At 40.1% G+C, this 19,472-nt stretch overlaps 1 protein-coding gene across 3 annotated transcripts; it reads right to left on the bottom strand.

Moving 5' to 3' along the window:
- Positions 1-1,183: 1,183 nt before the first annotated feature.
- On the bottom strand, positions 1,184-16,982 carry LOC126601432 (E3 ubiquitin-protein ligase UPL2-like). 3 transcript variants are annotated; one of them, XR_007615736.1, is made up of 18 exons: positions 16,768-16,982; positions 16,421-16,547; positions 14,228-14,323; positions 13,947-14,153; positions 7,245-13,809; positions 6,052-7,151; positions 5,658-5,960; positions 5,375-5,573; positions 4,997-5,262; positions 4,590-4,888; positions 3,102-4,221; positions 2,877-3,023; positions 2,667-2,747; positions 2,357-2,582; positions 2,127-2,266; positions 1,619-1,725; positions 1,312-1,464; positions 1,184-1,274 (listed from the first exon to the last, which is right to left on the bottom strand). XR_007615736.1 is itself a non-coding variant. In XM_050268144.1 (17 exons), the coding sequence occupies exons 2-17, from the start codon at positions 16,514-16,516 to the stop codon at positions 1,362-1,364; spliced, it is 11,055 nt and encodes a 3,684-aa protein (XP_050124101.1). In that variant the 5' UTR covers positions 16,517-16,547; positions 16,768-16,982; the 3' UTR covers positions 1,184-1,361. The 3 variants fall into 3 exon arrangements, 2 of the variants coding, with proteins under 2 accessions (XP_050124101.1, XP_050124102.1); XM_050268144.1 differs by having other exon boundaries at positions 1,184-1,464; XM_050268145.1 differs by having other exon boundaries at positions 1,184-1,464; positions 16,421-16,544.
- Between the last annotated feature and the right edge of the window lie 2,490 nt (positions 16,983-19,472).

Here is a 19,472-nt window from a genome sequence, read left to right as displayed (position 1 = left end):
CCTCCCCCATCAGGCCATCACCTCCAAACCCAATGCACAACCACCAACTCCACCTTACAATTCAGTCGACCAACACTGAGAAGAAGGTCATGGAGGTTGCTGAAATGGTATGGACTGCCATGATGCGGCCACAACCATCTTCACGACTCACTTGATATTCCCGATCTTCTTTTTTTTTTCATTTTATTTGTGAATTTGTTTATTTATTTCATCTTCATGTCTTTTTTATAAAGTTATTTTTATTATTATTTTAATGTCCAAGTAAGCTAAAAAGTGGGTCCCCTTGTTGCCATTGTACATTTAACAGAAAAATGAACTGAGGCTCAATAGATGTGACCGTTTTAATAGGTTAGGTATTTGTTTGGAATGTTTAAAAAGATTGAGACCAATTTGGAATGGCACTAAAATGTTACATGTTTTAGGTACTGAATCCTTGATATAATGAATATATTTATACTATGGAGTGGAGAGAATCATTTATGAGATTCAAACTTAGGACGTAACTTACAAGTGAAGATGAATATCAATAGACCACTAAACCATAGTACTAAGTGGCATATGCATTATAAAATCAACAACATTTCATTTCTTTCATGTATGAATTTAAAATTGGGTCTTTTAATATAGTTTACCCATGTTGATTATATTTAATGTGACCGTGGGGCGTTTATGTCACATCCCGGGCCGGGTCCATCACATCCCGAGCCCGTTCCACCATCGTAGCACGATATCATCTGCTTTGGGTTTACCATTCCCTCACGGTTTTATTTTTGGGAACTCACGAGCAACTTCCCAGTGGGTCACCCATCCTGAAAGTGCTCTGGCCTCCTACTCGCTTAACTTCGGAGTTCCTAAGGAACCCGAAGCCAGTAAACTCCTAAAAAGCCTCATGTTAGGTAGGGATGTGAACATACATTTAAGAATCACTCCTAGACGATGTGGATGTTACAGTTTACTTCTCTTTGACGCACAGAAAAATTTACACCGCAACATCCCCAAAGGTTGAAAGGGAATTGTTTCTAGAGGTCGGAAGTTCGAGTGCCCCATGCCCATATGATACGGGAAAATGATAAAACCGAAAAGGTTACAAGGGCGTTCATAACGACGGTGGTGTGGAAGAGGGAGAGAGATTCGGATCCAAACAAACAGCGATCAAACATTAAAATGACGAGTGAAAGCGAAATGGCAAAAAATAACTGCCAAAAGCACTTTTCATTGCGAAAAAGAAACGACTGTACAGTATATAATGTATCAAGAAAAACTCATCATCTCATACGACCATTTACCACTTCCCCCTTCCATGAGATCTTTTAACAAGATTGATATTATCTACACGGTGATACCTTAAAGAACGAGGCTCTTTAACCAAATCCAAACCCTTCGTTGGCCTCGTGAATCGCAAGAAGCAATCTCTCCTCGAGATGTTGTTTAGAAGGATACTCCGGTAGATCCAACTGGTTGAAGCTGCACAAATAAGTAAATTTCTTCAATAAGCTGCGCACTCGCGATTGGATAAACATAATTTGGAGGCTAGAAGTTAAGCGAAAAGTTTCAAACGGCATATGATAACTCAAACAGATAACTATTCAAGAAAAAATGAAATGAGAGTCGAAGTTACCAAGTATGTGCAGATGGCAAGTGGTCTGCACTTCCATATGCCTTGTGTATCTGAAATTTCTGTGAGCCCGAGATCCCTTGAAGTGCACTAAAACCTTCTAAAGGCACCTGAACAATACGGAGCAGCAATGCTCAGACCACATCTTATACAAACAATATAGTAGATATCATAATACATCGTGAAATTATGTCGAATGTAAAAGGAAGTCATGTATAATAAATAAGAAAACAAGATATCACTAGCACGGGATACAGGAACAATTTAACTTGTACAAGACCCATGCATTCAAAAACCTTTCCACATGTTCAGATTTTGCTATGCCATGAATATAACCGCTTGAACATCACCACCGCATTTTTTAATTCCAAAGCCAGCTTCCAAAATAATTCTACGGTACGACTTAAACAAAAGGGGAAAAAAGCATGAAGCAGTAATAAATTTATGAATGTTTTCTCTCAATTACATGCCAGTTCAAGAGTAAACGAAGAAAACAAGTGCAAACTAATACCTTAGAGGTGCCAGTTACAAACTGCAATAGACGGGCTTTATCCTCCTTGCTAAAACCTTGGGCAACCTCCCAAAACCACTGAATGACAGGAGACGCAGGGCTGTATCCAGAATATTCGGTATTTGCCCTCATGTCATCCACTGAAATACATGGAAAAATAAATCTTTATGAGAATGCATGTCCTGTTAAAGGTAGAGAAGAGGGGAAATGGAGTTGACATGGGAACTCACAATCAATATCTGGAAGCCCACTGATCAAAAGTTCCAGTTCCTTGTCGTTAAAAATAGATATTAATTCCTTTGCAACTAGTTCAGTGAATCCTTTCATAAAAGCATTTATCTGAGGACGAATAGCGGTTGTTAACCGATGCTCCGCAACTACATCAACATATTGGTGCTTATTTTCTTCCGTAACTTTGATGTTCCGGCCACCAGGAATCAGTTCATAGTCTGTTACCTGCATTATGTTCAACAAAATTAGTATAATAAATGTAATCCTTAAAAACAGAACATTTAGTTCATCAGGGTAACAGTTCATTACTTCTGTCCTTTCATATAATATCAGCTTTTCCTCATCAGCATCAATGCTGAAAGTAAGGTCCAGTACATCGCTAATATCATTCTGTAAAACGATCGCCAAGCAAGGAGTAGGAGAAAGAGAGTCAATAACTTAATTAAAAAATGAAAGCGAGAAAGTGAAAGTGAGAGTGAGTGCAAGAGAATGTAGGGAAGTTGCTAGATTTCTACATACCTCAAGCATCCACTTGAGGTTTTTAAAGTAATCAGGATCGATGGCCTCTATATCATGATAAGTGACCTTTGCCTCCAAAATATGCTTGTAGAAAGATCGAGTAAAATGAACATCCAATAACTGGCCATCAAAGAGTGCTTTCCCAACCTGTAAAAGATACGTCAGATAAAACTTCTAGCAAAACAACTCAATCCAACAAGAGCAACTAACAACTCTGGTACTCACCACTCGCCCAACAAACTTGAAATACGAAAGATGTTCTGTTTGGTAAACAGAGTTCGGATTTGGCTGAAATGTTGATTCATTGCCCACAGTTGTAAATAGTAGTGCTCCCTTGTCAAAAATAACCCTGGACAACAACTGATACCATTCTCTAGTAAGTCCACCTGCATCAATACCTTCCTCTCCTTGAAAGTGAACCGTCAATCTCCCCTTCAAATCTTGAGTTGATCGCATGCGAAGCTGGTTATATGAATCTTCAAGTATGTATGCTCTTCTTACTGAAATTCTCAAAGGATTATGATGGTGATCATGCTGATGCTTTATTTTTGATCTGAAGTGAGCACGCTTGTTGTCGAAATCGATAAAGCGTGGAACCTTAAGCATAAGTGAGAAAGACTTTTCTAACAAACCAGGATTTTGACGAATAAAAGCATTTAGCAATTTCCTATGTTTCTCTGAGAACTTCAGAAAAGCAACATGTTTTTCATCAACTTTCAAAGAGGAACCTGAGGTTTTCTGGTGGCCAGCAGATGTACTGGCATCTTCAACTTCAGAAACTGCAGCAACACCAAAGTCATTACCAGGGCCTGGCTGCCCAGGATGCAATTTCTCACAAACCACAAAGAAAGATTCTATGTATGGTAAGATGTTTTGGGTGCCGGCAGGCAGCGGAGGAATTACACCAGATGGCTTAGATGTAGAAGCTCGATATGAAGTCATCGTATCAGGGGCAGATTCTGAATGGCTCTCTATCTTACTTATGCAAGTGCTCAGCTCCAGCCACAAAGGTTCCAAAGCCGCATTTATGTCCCAAACTTGAGAAAGAGAAAGAGTATGCTCCTTTTCTGCAAGAATCTGTGCGTCCTTCTCTTTCTCCATCAGAGAAGCAACAAGGGAACTTAATGCCTGCAGAACTCTTAAGATTGCAGCTCCAACAGAAGACATGGTACTGAGGAGTGCTGTCACTGTTTCACCAAATGTGTGTAACTCATTCATAGCAGCTCTAGTCAAATTTCTAACAGCCTCTGCTAGCTCAGTAATAAACAGGTTTGAATGGGTAGGAACAATTGCCACCAACTTCTTCATTACCTCCGCTACAAGAGTATATGCATTATCTGACAATCTGGGTTGAAAACAAAAAATGTCAGCAACCAAGATATGCGTAACTGCAATTTACATAAGACTAACCTTGTAATCAACATAAGTGTTACAATGAAGGAGCAGCATAAGACAATACAAGTATCTCCAGAAAAGTGGTCTTAGTTAATACATTGTTATTGAAAAAGAGACAATAATTATAAAATAAAATAAAGATGAACAAAGAGATTGGACAGACAAAACACAGCCATCTCCTAAACGCCCTAACATTAACCATGAAGCAGCCCCTTCCCAATAACTAGGAGTACAATTTGAGAAATTAAAAAAAGATAAGAAAATGTTCCTAGTTAAACAATTAAGCTGCCAGAAAAATCGAAGTTATAATTTCCATACCCTTCTCGTGCAAGCAGTGAGCATAGGAGGCGAAGTTCTTCTTGTGGAAGGTTAAGCAAAACACTAGCAGTATCGCATTTGCTATCAACACCAGAAGTTGTTGGTTTGGAGGAATCAACCACCTTATCTGGCATACCAACCACAACAGTAGCAGTCCCACCAGATTCTGTATTCATCTCAGCATCTGAAGTCGAAATTTGAGGGGCAGACGGTTGCTCAGAAACAGAAACCCCAACCCCAGATTTGACAGATGGTTGGCTTTCAGCATTATCAATGATGACCTCCAATAAGTTAAGAAGCTGTATAAAGAATTTAAGGATGAAAGTAAGTCCACATTACTACAGTTTCGCATAGCAGTGTAAATCCCTCCACACAAAAACTAAATAATAACCAAATAAGATTTTCACCTGCTCAAGATGAGCTATACTTCTGAACAAGTAAAGGGGTTGATTCAAGAGGCTCAAAAGCAAAGCAATAGATAAATATCCTTCCTGATGACTTTTCTTTGGTCCAGTCTCTTCAACAACCATCACAGCTTTTCCACGTCCATGATCGATATTATCTGTTTCTTGTGGGACAGAAAAGTGAAGCAAAATCTTTGCCACATTAGGATGATGTCGAGCCAAATAAGTCAGAGTTTCAAGAATTCGCCGAGATAACAATGGCGGAACACCTATAGAGTAACAGACAATGTTAGAACCGATGACCAAATTAGCTGCTACGGTATAATCCCACAGTTACATCCTCACATATCTCAAACAAATCATCCATAAAGGAGATCTTACCAGATTGAGTGCGTGAACAAATCACATTACTCTGGCAAGCATAAAGCCGATACGGGGGCTCAGCAGCTGTTGAGTGATCAACGGACTTTCTTGTATCAAGCATTAGCATGTCCATGAGAATTTTCACAAGCGAATTTCGGGTTTCATTATGAGCACATATGTTCAACAGAAGCTTCTGCAGCTGACCTTTATACAGCGGCTGTAAAATTGTGACAATCAGTTTCTCGTAAGAAAAGGAAAATCAAAATAAAAACGAATAAATATTATTACACTCATATACTACCTGAAAAACACGAAGAACCCTAATGATTGCATGCAGAGCTTCTGTGTCAACTAATGGGGCGCCTTCAGCTTCAACTACCTTGGCACCAATTGATCTACGTGACGCAATGCTTCCCCCAATCCTGTCCAGGCTAGATCCAATGCCTTCACCTGGTCTTGAAGTCTCACCCCTACGGTTTCTAGGATACATACCAAACAGGGTACGATTATAACGATGGGCAAATCTTTCACGTAACATGTTTGCCTCCGCAACTAGAGCAGGGGTAAGATTGGCAAGTATAGCGTCAGATGAAGTCAAGAGAACCTGAGCACATAAACCAAAAACAAAATATTACAGCTTGAATTACAAATTTGATTATTAATTTAATATAGCCCAAGGAACCTGAATAACGTACTTCTTCACGCAACTCTGAAGGAAATGTTGCAATTATTGAGACTGTGTCCATTTCAACTGGTTGACCTTCGAGTTCCTGAGACTGATGTAGCCTTTGAGCTTGCTGTTGGGCTAAAACTTCTGCTCTGATATCAGGAGGAAGGGCAGCAAGGAATTCAGGATCAATATCTCCAGCATTTTGTGGCTCAGCATTTGACTGTGGAGCTGCTTGACCCTGCTGTGCTGAGAGAACTTCAGCACGCAACTCGTCAGGAAGGGCATCCAAGAAAGCAGGGTCAATTGCCCCAGAACCGGCGTCACTGTTAAGTTGCTGTTCTGCTGCTGGACCCTCCTGATCTGCCTCACGGCTAGAATTTTCAGACACTTCGGTTACGCTGTGTAGAGAAACATCTCTTGCACTGACAGTGGCAGAATTCCCAAAAGATACATTTGTTCTTCTTGCTCGAGTTGCCTGTGAATCACCAAGTGGCATTCTATCAGAAGAACCTTGCCTCTCTGCTCCATCATCATGACCATCAGCACTCCCAATTTCAACATCAAGGCTACGAAGGCTCTCCCCTAAAGTTGCTCCACTTCCACCACTTTCTTGGCTCACAGCTTCTACATCCCTCACAGCTGCATCATTGTGTTCAAACTGCATCTCAACGGACTGAGGATGCATGCTAGACATGTCCATTGCTTGTAGAGATTCGCTCACTGTAGTCGGTCTCAAATCAGCATTTCCAGAGTCATCAATTGTCTCCGGAGGAGGCAGGCTTCCACTCTCAATAGTGACATTGTTCTCAACGGGAATTTCGGGCCTGACACCTGTTTGTGGTTGTAACTCTAAAGCTTCAGCTGTGTTCTGAGGATCCATTGCTTTTGTCTTATTCTCTTCAGGTGTCTTGTCAGCCATGGGTCGCCTCAATTGGGACACAAGCAAATCCTCAAGTCCTTGTGGCACTGAACTTGGATTTGATCCACCAACTTGCTGGTTATCATCCATCCACAAGTTCAATCGGTGTCCATGACGCCCATTCCTCAGTGATCGGAAAATATTATCCAATCTTGACGACGTGACCTCTGAGTTTAAATCTTGCAATACCATATCACGGGCATTCTCTGGAAGCCAGGAACCCACCATCAGAGAAGAGAATTACCAAAATAATATATCAAATACAAGAAGTAACATCAAAAGCATTTAAACATATTTACCTGATTGTCTAGGGGGGGTTGACGACAGCGACAAAGGTCCAACCAGAAGAGGGTGCCTTGATGGAGTGGCATTCTCGCCAGTTCTTCCCAAAAGACTGTAAATAGAAGTAGTGCGCCCTTGACGTCTAGAACCAAAAACTTCAACTGGCATTACCTGAAGTGCTTCATTAGGAAAACCAGGATCTCTACCAAAAACCTCAATACGGTCGAAAACATTAATCCCGTTTATGCCTTCCTCCAGCCTCAGTATAACTCCATCTTCCTCATCATCATCTTCTTCATCATCTTCCTCTAATACTTCCTCATCAAACTCATCATCATCAATCTCATGATCATCTTGGTCAGTGTCAGGATGTGGTAGGTGATGCACATCATCTTCCAGATCATTATGCTCCTCATCATCATCATCTTCATCATCATCTACTTCATCTCCATCATCCTCAGACATATCTTCATCCTCCTCCTCGTCATCGTCATCAAGATTCTCTTGCTCGTGAGGTTGAATTTCAAACCGTATACCCATAGTATCAATGCCATTTTCAAGACCCCTTGTTTCCTCCGAGTTTTCATGCATATATTCATCTTCATTTGCAGGAGCAAAACCTCCATCGAGATCTTGGTCATGTTCCATATCATCTGTCACAGCCTCAGAACCACCAAAGGACTGGACCGCGTTGTAAGACTCAATGTGCTCAGCTGGACCAGAATCACGGCGGGACTGGGATGGTGTTTCCATAGATTGGGATCTCTCACCAATAGTGTCTGTCCTTCCCGATTGATTATGATCAGGAGGTTTGGTAGAATTGTCACCCTTACCAGAATTTGAGTCAGCAGAATGAACATGTTCTTTGGTTACCAACTCAAGAGCTTTGAGAAGACCAGTAACAACTTTAGGTGAGTCAGCATGGTCCAAGTCCAGCATTTGGAGAGTTCGAGTCAATGACCCGACCAGACCAACATCTATAAAAGTGACAGAAGCTTCAGCGGAAATGTATGAACCAGTAGGAGTACGGGCAGCCAGAACATCATTAAGTAGATCACAAAAAGCTTGTATTTCGTAGTTAGGTGGCCGGAAACCATTGCATGATTCTACAAATTCATTAAAGACTAAACTGATCTCATTAAAAACTCTCTTCCTTGCCTCAGAAGAACGAACACAGGATGCAACTAAAAACTGGCTAGCCCTACTTGCTAATTTGTGCCTCCAGTCACCATCTGCTTTCTTTTCCTTCTTGGCACTGCGTGAATATGGAAGAAACTTATGAAGAACATGGTGAAATATTCCACCAGTGCATACAGCAGTAGGACCCTTTAGACTGGCGGCCTTGTAACTGCTAATTTCAGCATCTTTCCGAAGCAGAACATGTGCAGATGCAGCATACATTGATAAGATCTCAGTTAGAAGCTTCAAAACAAATACAACCTTTGCAAGAGATGCAGGAGCTTCTTGGGTACAAGTTTTGTTATCCTCAGACACTGAGGCAATTGCTTTACCCTTCCCTTTTGTAGCAGCAGCATCAATATCCATGTCAGTTGAAGGTGGTGCATCAGTGACAACATTATCCTTAGATGGCGGTACATAAGTACACACAGAATCTAGAAGAAGCTCAATCACAGAGACAAAACTAGGGGGGTACTTTCGATGCACTTTAGCACTTTTTGAATCATGAACCTTGCCGTGTCCATTGCCAGAAGCTACTGAATTTATATTACCCAGAGCAGCTTTACTATCAGCCATTAGTGTTTTGTCTTTATCCAAAGATTTATCCTTCTCTTTTTCCCTTTCCTTGCTTTTATCTTTCTCACGATCTTTCAGCAAAACAATGTAAGGCCTTTCACCAACCATCTCAACTTGACAAATAGTCTGAGCAGCACGCATAAATATCACAGGATCACGGGAAATTGCAGAACTTAAACTTGATAAAAAATTGCGGGGAGAAACCCTACCATTAGAATGCCTGTTCGCAGCTGCCACAAGGCTGTGCCTTATCTCAAATTCCATTGCCTGCTGAAGAGTTTGAGGATCTTCCAGAACATGACGGATAATGGTAGCAGCAATATTGTCAAACCCAGGAAAGAGGCAACTTGTTGGCAAAGAAAGCAGTAAACTTAAACCCCCGGCATCAAGAAATTGAACAGCAACAGCATGAGTTTTTGTGAGAGTAGAGCAAAGCTGCAGAACAGCATGCATTGTTTCAGAAGCAAGCTGGTTCCTGATGCAAGAACAAGCTATCTCAATAAGCCTCTTCTGCTCTTTCATTTCTATATGCTTTGAAGATAATCCCAATGCAGACTGCAACTTATTTTGCTTGTTCTCATCAATGCTAAGTGGTGTTTGGTGGCTACTGATACCATCCTTCTTCAACTGTTCTGCAATTTCAGGGTTCAGTTTTTGATCCACCTGCAACAGCCGATCAACAGCAAGAAAAGCTGTTGTTGCCCACTTTGGAACTTCATGTTTCTCCCTGCCAACTGAACCAGAATCCCACTGGAAGAGTAGGTCTGATGCAACTTTCACGAGACCATTCTTCGAGGCAAGTTCTCGTGCAATTGTGTCTTCTTGAAGAATTAAAGCAAGAACGTGAAAAAGAGCAGATAGCAAAGTACTTTTTCCACTGTCAAAACATAAACTAGATTCTTTAATCTGATCAACAATGAAAGAGATGATATTAGGCCGATATTGACCATCATTTTGGGAGCATATCATTACTAGCAGGTCTCGAACTGGAAAAGCTAGAGGTTCCTTCATCTGCAGAAGCTTTGCACATGTAGATAACAACTCCTCAACAGGAGGAAGTTGGACTATCTCTTCTTCAAGCTGCTGAGTATTCTCATTTGCAACAGCTTCCTTAGTGTCTGATTCATTACCCAAAGACATGGCAAGTGCCCGAGCAAGTTCATTGTCTTCTTCAGTCTCTTCTTGATGGGAAAACAACCACTCCATTGCCAACTCCACACTATTTGATCCAACTTGCCTCAGAGCTTCTTCTGCCCTGGACCTGGTAAAGCCCATCTCCACAATCATTGAAATAGTTGTCTCATTAGGAGGGGGGCCAGTAATACGGGCAGTGTTGCTGCTACTAACATTCTTCACTTCAACCCCAGAGTATACATGCCTGATTATAGAAATAACGGTACTAGTAAAATCATAACTACAATCAACAAACTGAGGATGAGTCCAAAGAGGAAGAATTGCCTTCAGTACCATGGACTGGAGGACCTTTACAAAGGTCTCAGCATCGCGCGGGAAAGGTATATTTCCATTTGCCAGGGGTTGTGCTAGCAAGTGTTTTGTGAAAGGAGATAAAATGAAAGAAGATGTCACTAGGTGGTCCATAAGTTTACCATAGCTAGCTAAAGGACCATAAATCCATGAATGGTCAATATCTTCCCTTTCATCCTGCTTTGAATTCCCATCATCCGTTTCCATGGGGGATGCAGGAGCCCTAACTGTGAAGAGCAATTCACTGGTAGCTACAAATGTCTTCAAAACTGACTGGATAACTCCATGACCATATAAGCAATTTAGCAAAACAGCATTACATGAATCTGCTCTCTCCAGTAGACTTACATCAATGAAATCAATAACTTTACCAAAGTACCGACATTTTGTTGATATGGAATCCTTGGATCCAGAAGAATTAGCAGGCCCTTCGAAGTTCAAGTGATCAAATGCAATGGACGCAAAAGTAGAAGCCACAGATTTTGCAGCAGGAGAAACATTCACTATATCATCCCGTCGACGAGAAGGAACCGACATGACCTTCCCCATCTCTTGAAACAGATGGGTAATGTGAAAAGAAAGTGATCTCACCATGTCGCAGCAAGAAGTATAATATGACCTCTGCTGGTCATACTCCTTTTTATTAAGAGGACCAACAGCATCTGAAGACCCAGAATGTTGGAATTGATGACTGGATCCAATCCGAAGATTTGAAGGACCATCAGAATTTGTCCTTTGTTGAGAACTAGTGGCGCGACCAAGGTCGCGGTATAGGCTAATAAGGTCCAGAAACTGGGATTCAATGCTCCAGCCAGAAGTCCTCCTTCTGAGCAACGGGTCAAGGAACTGCCTAAAAGAGTTGAACCTTTGCTCTTCAGTTTCACTTGTATTCGTTTCTGACTGTTGTGACTCAGTGGTAGAACCAGCATTATCATCCTCCGCATCAGACTTGGTATCTTCTAGAAGAGCAATCTGCCATGAAACTTCACGATGGACACGTCCTATATCTTCAAGAACATCCTTGCTACCATTTCCAAATTCCGTAAGCAATGCAGTTACCCAGCGGTTGTCCTTTGAGGCAGCAATAAACAAGAGGAACTCAACAAGAAACAGAGAAGAAAAAATTCCACCATCTGATGCCATCCTAGGTTCCAGCAGAAAGGATCCTGAAACTGCCCCAAATCCAGACAAAGCTTTCTTTAGGTGGTCCCTAAGGGAGGAGCAAAATGCACGGGCAAGGACAGCAGAGTGATGTTGAGTAAAACCCTTGAAAACCATAGTACTGTGCAAAGCAATAGACATCCCATCAGATGATTGTACAATAGTGGGTTGGAGAAGAAGCTTCAGTAATGCATCAATTCCTGACTTCTCGACAAACAACCGACATGTTTCAGAATTCTCCATTGTTCTGTGGACCAGTATCATCAAATGAAAGATAGATAATTGAATGAACTGCTCATTACTGATCCCATCTGCAGCTGAATCTACAGAATCAACCAGACAGCAACGACCTTCATTTTCTTTATCTTCAGAATCCATTTCCATAGCAGTACTCCCATTTGCCTTTCCTTCTGGCCTTGTATTGTGGCTGTCAGTGAAGGAAGCAATTTTATCAATTATCTCAAGGATGATATCGACACCAGTGCTTCTTAGCGAAGATACATGGCGCAAAAGCTCTTCCACTGCATTTGCCAAAGGAACAATGGCTTCATTCATTGCCATAACATATTTCTTGCTCGTGAAGATGTCAACAAGAAAGCGTAATGCTAAACTTTCCTTCACAGCCTCTAAGCCTTTGGCATTAAGACAAATAGCACCAAGACCGTTAGGTACACAAGTAAGAGCCTTTGCGGATGGAAGAATGCCAGCTACAACTGAGGATATAAATGCATCTGGGAGACCCATTTCATGCAAAGCAGAAAAGCAAGTTGGGTCCTTGTGGATAGTTTCACTCAAAACAGTCACTGCAGAGTAATAAATGTCACCACCAAATTTGTCCACATTCCCAAATATCAGAGAAAGAGTTGCAGGTAAAGAACTGTCATGGGAGTGTTGCACTCTGGAGGAATTCCCAGCGCCATATGTAGCAGACCCAAGTGCCTTCAATGAAGCCTTGATGAGCCTCTTCTGTGAGTATAGCTGGTTGTCACTGTATCTTGAGCTTTCACCAATAACCATTGAGTTATCATTATCGCCAGCCAAACCAATAACTCTGTGTACCTCTATCTGTAGTCTCTGAGACAAAAGCTCAACTCCCCCTGACTCTTTAAACAGAGACACAGCTGAACTACTGTAATCCATGAGCTTTTGTAGAGTTTTGACAGCAAAACAGACTAGATGCAAATGCAAAGGATCAGAATCTTCCAAAAGTGGCAAGAATGTCGGTACCATGCCTGACCCTCTAATATTGCTCCCCGTAGCTGATGATGAAACCACATGGAGCAGATAGAACTGAAGAAGTGCTTCAACAAAAGCAAGAGAAGTTGGATCATTGGAGTTTTTTAATGATCTAACAGCTCTCTGTAGCACATTCAGGAGTATCATACGATTTCCCCCTGCAAAACTGATACTAGATACACTCAAGATTCGTGCCCGCTCATGAGACGCTGAATATGCAGCTAACTGAGCACCCAAGGCAAGCATTGCCTGCGTTCTGATGGTCCCAGACACCGATTCTTCGGACCGCACAATTCTGATTAGTTCATTTGTGTACTCTGGCTCATTAGCAAAGAAGGAATTCAGTTCTACACTGGCATCACTAGACTGAACAAGCACAACAAATGCAAGAAGGCAAATCCTGCTGTACAGCCTACATATTTTCGGAGAACGGAAGGCACGAGCATATCTGATTCTTGTCAGCAGTGAGAACCGGAGTTCAGGAGGTACCCTGTACTCCTCTATATATCGTTTCATTAGCTTTAAATCATCCTCCTTTTGCAAATGCAAATCTGGAATGTTTATAACCCCCAAACTGGAAGAATTATTTACATTGTTAGAGCTCTCCTCTGTACTTTGGGCATTCCCATGCAATTCAAAATAGAGCGTAGAACCTATTCGACACTGCAACTTGTCAGAATCATTTTCTACATCAGATGGGAACAAATTGAGCCCATCATCTTGGGTAGTCTCGTTTGCCATAACACATGAATATAAACCCAATCCCTCTTCCTTGCTTCCCCAGCCCTGTGCCAGAGACAGGAGATAGCTGTTTACAGAAGCACAACCGATCATCTTCCCACCGACGTGCATCTTGGAGGGATTTATTTTCACAAGTGCGGAAAGAGTTTCTAATGCAGCTATAAGGACCTCGGGATCCGTTGATGCAAGCAGGAGCTTGAAATGCTGAAAAAGAAATAAAATATTGATACATTATAAAGACACATGGTAAAAACACTTCCGCTAAATCAGAGCCAAAAAATAAATGCAGAGATCAGACCCAAAAAATAAAGCACAATTTTTCATCCGCCAAGAAAACATACCTCTAAGCCATCAAATGAACTCTTGTTATTGCAGTTTTCTAAAATTGTTTGCATCACTCTCAAAATTTGTAGCACTGCATGCTTTGGAAACGGATTATCATCTTCTAAGATTTTATCCGACAACAGTAGATCATTTCTACAAGACAAGTATGTCTTGAAATATGTATCAAAATGCAGAAAAAGCGGCCTCCAATGGTGAAAATTACCCTGAAGTCAAAGCATCATATTAGTAACAGAAAGAAAAATAAGAAGAAATTTCACCCAAGAAAAATAAGGAGTACCTTAATGTACTCCCAACGGAAACCGGAAAGAGGTATTGCTATATCTTGTAACGGACATTGTATCACTTTATTGATAACGGCTTTGATCTTAGGAGGCTGAAACAAACGAAATGCAGTCATAAGGTATCGCACACTAAAAACGTCAGAAAGAAAATGTAGTCAAAGAAAACTATGCTATGTATAACATTAGGTGATATAGCTATCGGTAATATCCTCAAAGGAGGGGATAAATCTTCCTCAGCTGCAAAATTTCACAACCCTAAAAAGGAAAATATATAACTCTGCCATGACTCCTATACCATATAGAGATTATTAACATCAATGAATATTTATATAAAACAAAAATTTATCACGGCTAGGTTGTCTCAATTTTAGAAATTGACATCAGTTGAATCTTATCCTGGAAACAAAATCAATTAAGAGCCTAAGGAAGCTCAGTGCCTAACACCAAAAAAAAAAAAAAAAAATATATATATATATATATATATAATACTAATAATAATAATGGAAAAATAGAAGAGGAAGATCGGTAAATAAAAGAAAGGAAAGCCTCAAATATAACAATAAGAAATACCAAAAAATCTACAAAAAGTAATTTTAACAACTAGAAAACTTATTTACATTAAATATAAAAAGTATCGAACTGATAAAATTACTAGCAACTTTGGGTTTAGAAAAAATTTGTATTATCTCCATAACAACAGAAAGAGACTACTTAGGAAATTGAACATATTAAGTTAATGCTGTCCACAATATATTTGCATCAACTGCAGCAAATAATACCACTGGCATTCTTAAGTTCATACTCCACAAATTCATTGAAGATACTTGGGTCTGCTACTAGCAACTTGGGGTGCATCTTAAGCATGATAAAAAAGGTAAATGTACAAAACATAGTTGGACATGGAGAAACTGGGCAATATTACAAGAACCTGTGTAGCACAAATAATTTTGGTGCCATACTCAAACCAGATATAAATCAAATGCACTGTTTCTCAACACTCTACATATACCTGGTTCTTGACCGGTATACCCATATATAGGGAAAAGAAATAACATGTATCCAATACAAAGTAAAGAGTATAAAATACCAAACTGCAACTTAATCGCTTTAGTATAGTACTTAGAGATAACAGTAAATCTTACAGAACATGCTCTAACTACAATTTTTTTTGGGGTTAAAGAGACATACATACGCATAGAAAGTTACAGAACGGAAGGCTGGTGGTCAAGAGGACCACACAAAACCAACTGGAGCCAATCATAACTAAAAAAGACAGCAAAAGGGAAAAGAGCAGTCTCCTCTCCCTAAACCCAAACTAGCATAAAGAAGCCTGCCAAACTCTCCAAATTTCACAGAAAGTAGCCTGCCAATGCTCTAACTATCATATAAATAAAGTACCTTTTCTGATTATTGGACTGTATAACCTCCGAACACTTAATGATTCAGAAAAAGTAAATGAAACTGTACATAATTACTTCAATTGCTAGTTTAGGCATTCAGTGCTGAATTTTCAAATATTGTTGTACCAGGATACTCACTAGCATATTCTATCCCTATCCCACATGATGTATAAGATTGTACAAATTATAATATAACTGAAAAAAAATCAGAAAAACAATATCGAAAAAGGAGAATAGAAAATCTACAAATATACTACGATCCTTGGTCATCAAATATCAAAATGTAAAACTTAATAATAAGAAAACTATAGTGAAACTAGGAGTGACACGACATGTTATTTTATAACAATAACACTAGTACTACTAACAATTATAATAAAGCAATCCATCGATTAGAACAAGTATAATAGTAGATTTGTGGATAACCTATATACGAAACAAGCATTGAAAATTCACTTGTACAACAGCAGCCAAACAACCATCTTTAACTTTAAATAACTTTAACAAAAACTAAGCATATAACCAATTCTAAAATTTAAAAAGCACATGTTACAGGCCCAATACAGCCTCCACATAATTTAACCTAGAGTTGGGTTTACAATGCGGTCCGAAAACCTAAGGGCCTATCTCTAACAACCCTGATGATTCTGATAAAACCCTAATGTTTAAAGGACTAGAATGAGAAAATAAACACAAATCCAAAAATTTGCACGATACACACACATAACAAGTTCAGGTAAATTTTTTACACTAAACTAGATGAGAGGGAGACGGAGAGAGATAACTCACTGGCTCGGAGTCGAGTTTGATGGATGGCCCGAGAGCACCGTCGGCTGAAAGAAGTTGCCGAATCCTCGACGGCAAGTTTGATCTTAGGGTTGTCATCTTTTCACCTCAGCTTCCCTACTTCGAACTACTTCAAACCCCCAAAACCAAACACAGAAAAGCAAAATATAAAAACCCACGAAAAGAAAACAAAAATCAAAAGCAAACATGAACGAAATTGGCGGTTTAGGGTAAACCACGAATCCCTAAAACGAGAAAACCTATAAATTTTTGTCCTTGATTGAAAAAGTAAATCAGGTATATGGATACAGCGATAGATACAGAGAGAGAGAGAGAGCGGAGGGGGACACCTGAGAGAGGAGAGAGACGGAGGCGACGGATGCATACACATCCGAAGGCCGAAGGCCGTAACGAGCAGAGAGACGAGAAAGTCGAGAGATTTGAAGAGAGACAGCGAGAGAGGCGAAACCCCAAACTGTAAGCGAAGGAGAAAGAAGAGAGAGAGAGAGAGTATGTATTTGTATTGCTGTAGGCTGTGTGTGTAGGTCTGCCTCTCTTCTTTAGTTGGTTTGTCGAGCATTTTACTCTTGATTTTTCGTTTTTATATTTCAAGCCCATTCGGGAAAAAGAAAATAAAGTATGTTATGTGTGTATACGAGTGAGATAACAACAACAAAGTCCCTTGGACTACATGCTTCTAGAGAGTTTTAAGGGTTTTTTTTTTCCAACCATTTGATTTTGGGCTAAGTTTTCCCACTCTTTGGGATAATAAGTTTTAGGGTATTGGTATTTGTGCCGGCCGTGGTATGTTGTCCTCTTGTAAGTTGTAACTTGTTAGCTTTGGAGTATGTTGATGCACAAAACTGAAGGGGTCTTGGAATAACGTAAATCCGACCGTGAATCTGCAAGAAAGTAAAAAACACAAGATGTATCGTGGTTCACCCCAATATTTGGGCTACGTCCACACTGATGTTGATATTTGTTTGTACCATACTTGACCAATCCCGAAACTACTGAGCACCGGTCAACATTATACCGTCACCCAGAAGAGTTTCCCTCCAACCAGGAGGCCAATCACAGCGCGACACGTAATCAGAAGCCAATCACAACACGACACGTGTCAATGTCAAAACAAAGCTAGAAACTCTCTTCTATAAAAGGAGATCATTCTCCCACAATATTGCCTAATGTCATTTGCACTAAATCATTCACTAGTATTCACTAGTACCCTTCACAATTAATAAGAACTCCTCTACTCCGTAGACGTAGCCAATCTAAGTGAACAACGTACATCTTGTGTTTGCTTCCATGTCTCTATCCATTTACATATTTATCCACATTAATGACCGGAGCGATCTAGCGAAGGTCACAAACTTGACACTTTCTGTTGTACCAAAGTCCTCACTAATTTTGTGCATCAACAATATTGTTTCACTCTGAATGGCGAATATACAAGAAGGCTAGAGGCAGTGTGCTCTCTAGCCTATTTTCTGTTTTCTCTCTAAGGCTAGAGGCCTAAAACCTTCACCCCCTAAATGAGAAGAGTGATGAGTCCTTTTATAGAATAAGGGCTCCTCACTTATTACATATTTTCCCTTCATTCATTACATAATTACATTTGAGTCCCCCGAGTATTTATACGAGGTCTAAATACGAATGTCCTAAGTATGGTACAAACAGTAGTCCTCCAAGTCTTCAGTCAAGAGAGTCTTTTGGTTAGAGACTTGAAATTCAGTCCATGTGTGGGCTGAAGTAACTAGATGTCGTCTATAACTGCTCTGTTTATGGCTTATGTTGTCTTGGTTGGCTCGGCTTGTGACGTTGAAGGTGAGGGAATCCCTTTTATAGAATAAGGGTTCGCTCTTCAATACAAAAATGATAGGCTAGAGTTGGTGCTCGCGGCGAGGCGGTTGCTCAGCAGGCGGCGATGCTCTCTAATGATGGTGAGGGAGTCCCTTTTATAGAATAAGGGATCGCTTTTCAATACATGAATAATGGATGCTCTCTAATGAAAGTGAGGGAGTCCATTTTATAGAATAAGGATTCGCTCCTCAGTACATAAATAATGGGCTAAGTCCCCCAAGTATTTTTCATGAGACCCAGTTGCAGAAGCCCAATATATGGTACATAGCGTAGTACCCTAAGTTTTTAGTCAATAGAGTATGTTGGCTGGAGACTTCAATTCAATCCATGTATGAGCCGAAGTGGCGGTTGTTTGGAGGTGGTCTTTGTATACCATGCACTAAAGCTTTGTAGGTGAAGCTTTGAAGCTAGAGCTTTTGTAGATGAAGCTTTTGAAGTCGGAGCTTTGTAAATGAAGCTTTCGAAGTTGGAGCTCTTGTAAATGAAGCTTTCGAAGCTGGTTTTCTGTAAATGAAGCTTTCGAAGCTGATTGACATGAGTGATGCTCATGAATGTTTATATTGATTGACATGAGTGATGCTTATGGATGTTGACATGAGTGATGCTCATGAATGTTGACATGAATGATGGTCATGAGTGATGCTCATGAATGTTTATGTATGATTGACATGAGTGATGCTCATGTATAATTTTGGAATATTGGACGTACTTTTAATCACCTAGTGGGTGATAATAACGACAGGCTGCCGAATAATTTTGGAGTACTGGACGTACTTTTGATCACCTGGTTAGTGATAATAGCAGTAGGGTGCTGAATAAATTTGGAGTACTGAACGTATTTTTGATCACCTTGTTTGTGATAATAGCGGCAGGCTGCCGAATAATTTTGGAGTACTGCACGTACTTTTAATCACCTGGTTGGTGATAAGCAAGTGGGTGTCTAGTTAGACAAGAGATCACCATGAGCATGTGGTTTATCAGTCTATAAGTTGGTAGACTTCTTTAATTAGAAACAATGTTGATCAATGGATCTAGTTGCTCAATAATTCCTGACAATAAATGACAGTATAAGTACGATCGTATAATGAATAAATTAAATTGACAAAGTTTGTCAATGCATAATATTGTATTATGTGCCTTTTGTGAATAAATGATTTATTATGTTGTGTGATAAATAACATGTTGCATAAAT

Source organism: Malus sylvestris, chromosome 15 (genome assembly GCF_916048215.2).
Source record: "Malus sylvestris chromosome 15, drMalSylv7.2, whole genome shotgun sequence".
Classification (NCBI taxonomy): Eukaryota; Viridiplantae; Streptophyta; class Magnoliopsida; order Rosales; family Rosaceae; genus Malus; species Malus sylvestris.
The sequence above is the reverse complement of the archived record's forward strand: the minus strand, read 5'-3'. Positions and strand labels throughout refer to the sequence as shown.

Bases quoted from the DNA above. Each gene is read 5' to 3' on its own strand.
- LOC126601432 (XM_050268144.1), bottom strand. From the start codon at position 16,516: ATGACAACCCTAAGATCAAACTTGCCGTCGAGGATTCGGCAACTTCTT. The intron at 5,263-5,374 runs GTAAGATCTCCT...GTTACTCTATAG, and splicing joins TTGTTCACGCACTCAATCTG to GTGTTCCGCCATTGTTATCT. The intron at 1,465-1,618 runs GTAACTTCGACT...TTATTTGTGCAG, and splicing joins TTGCCATCTGCACATACTTG to CTTCAACCAGTTGGATCTAC.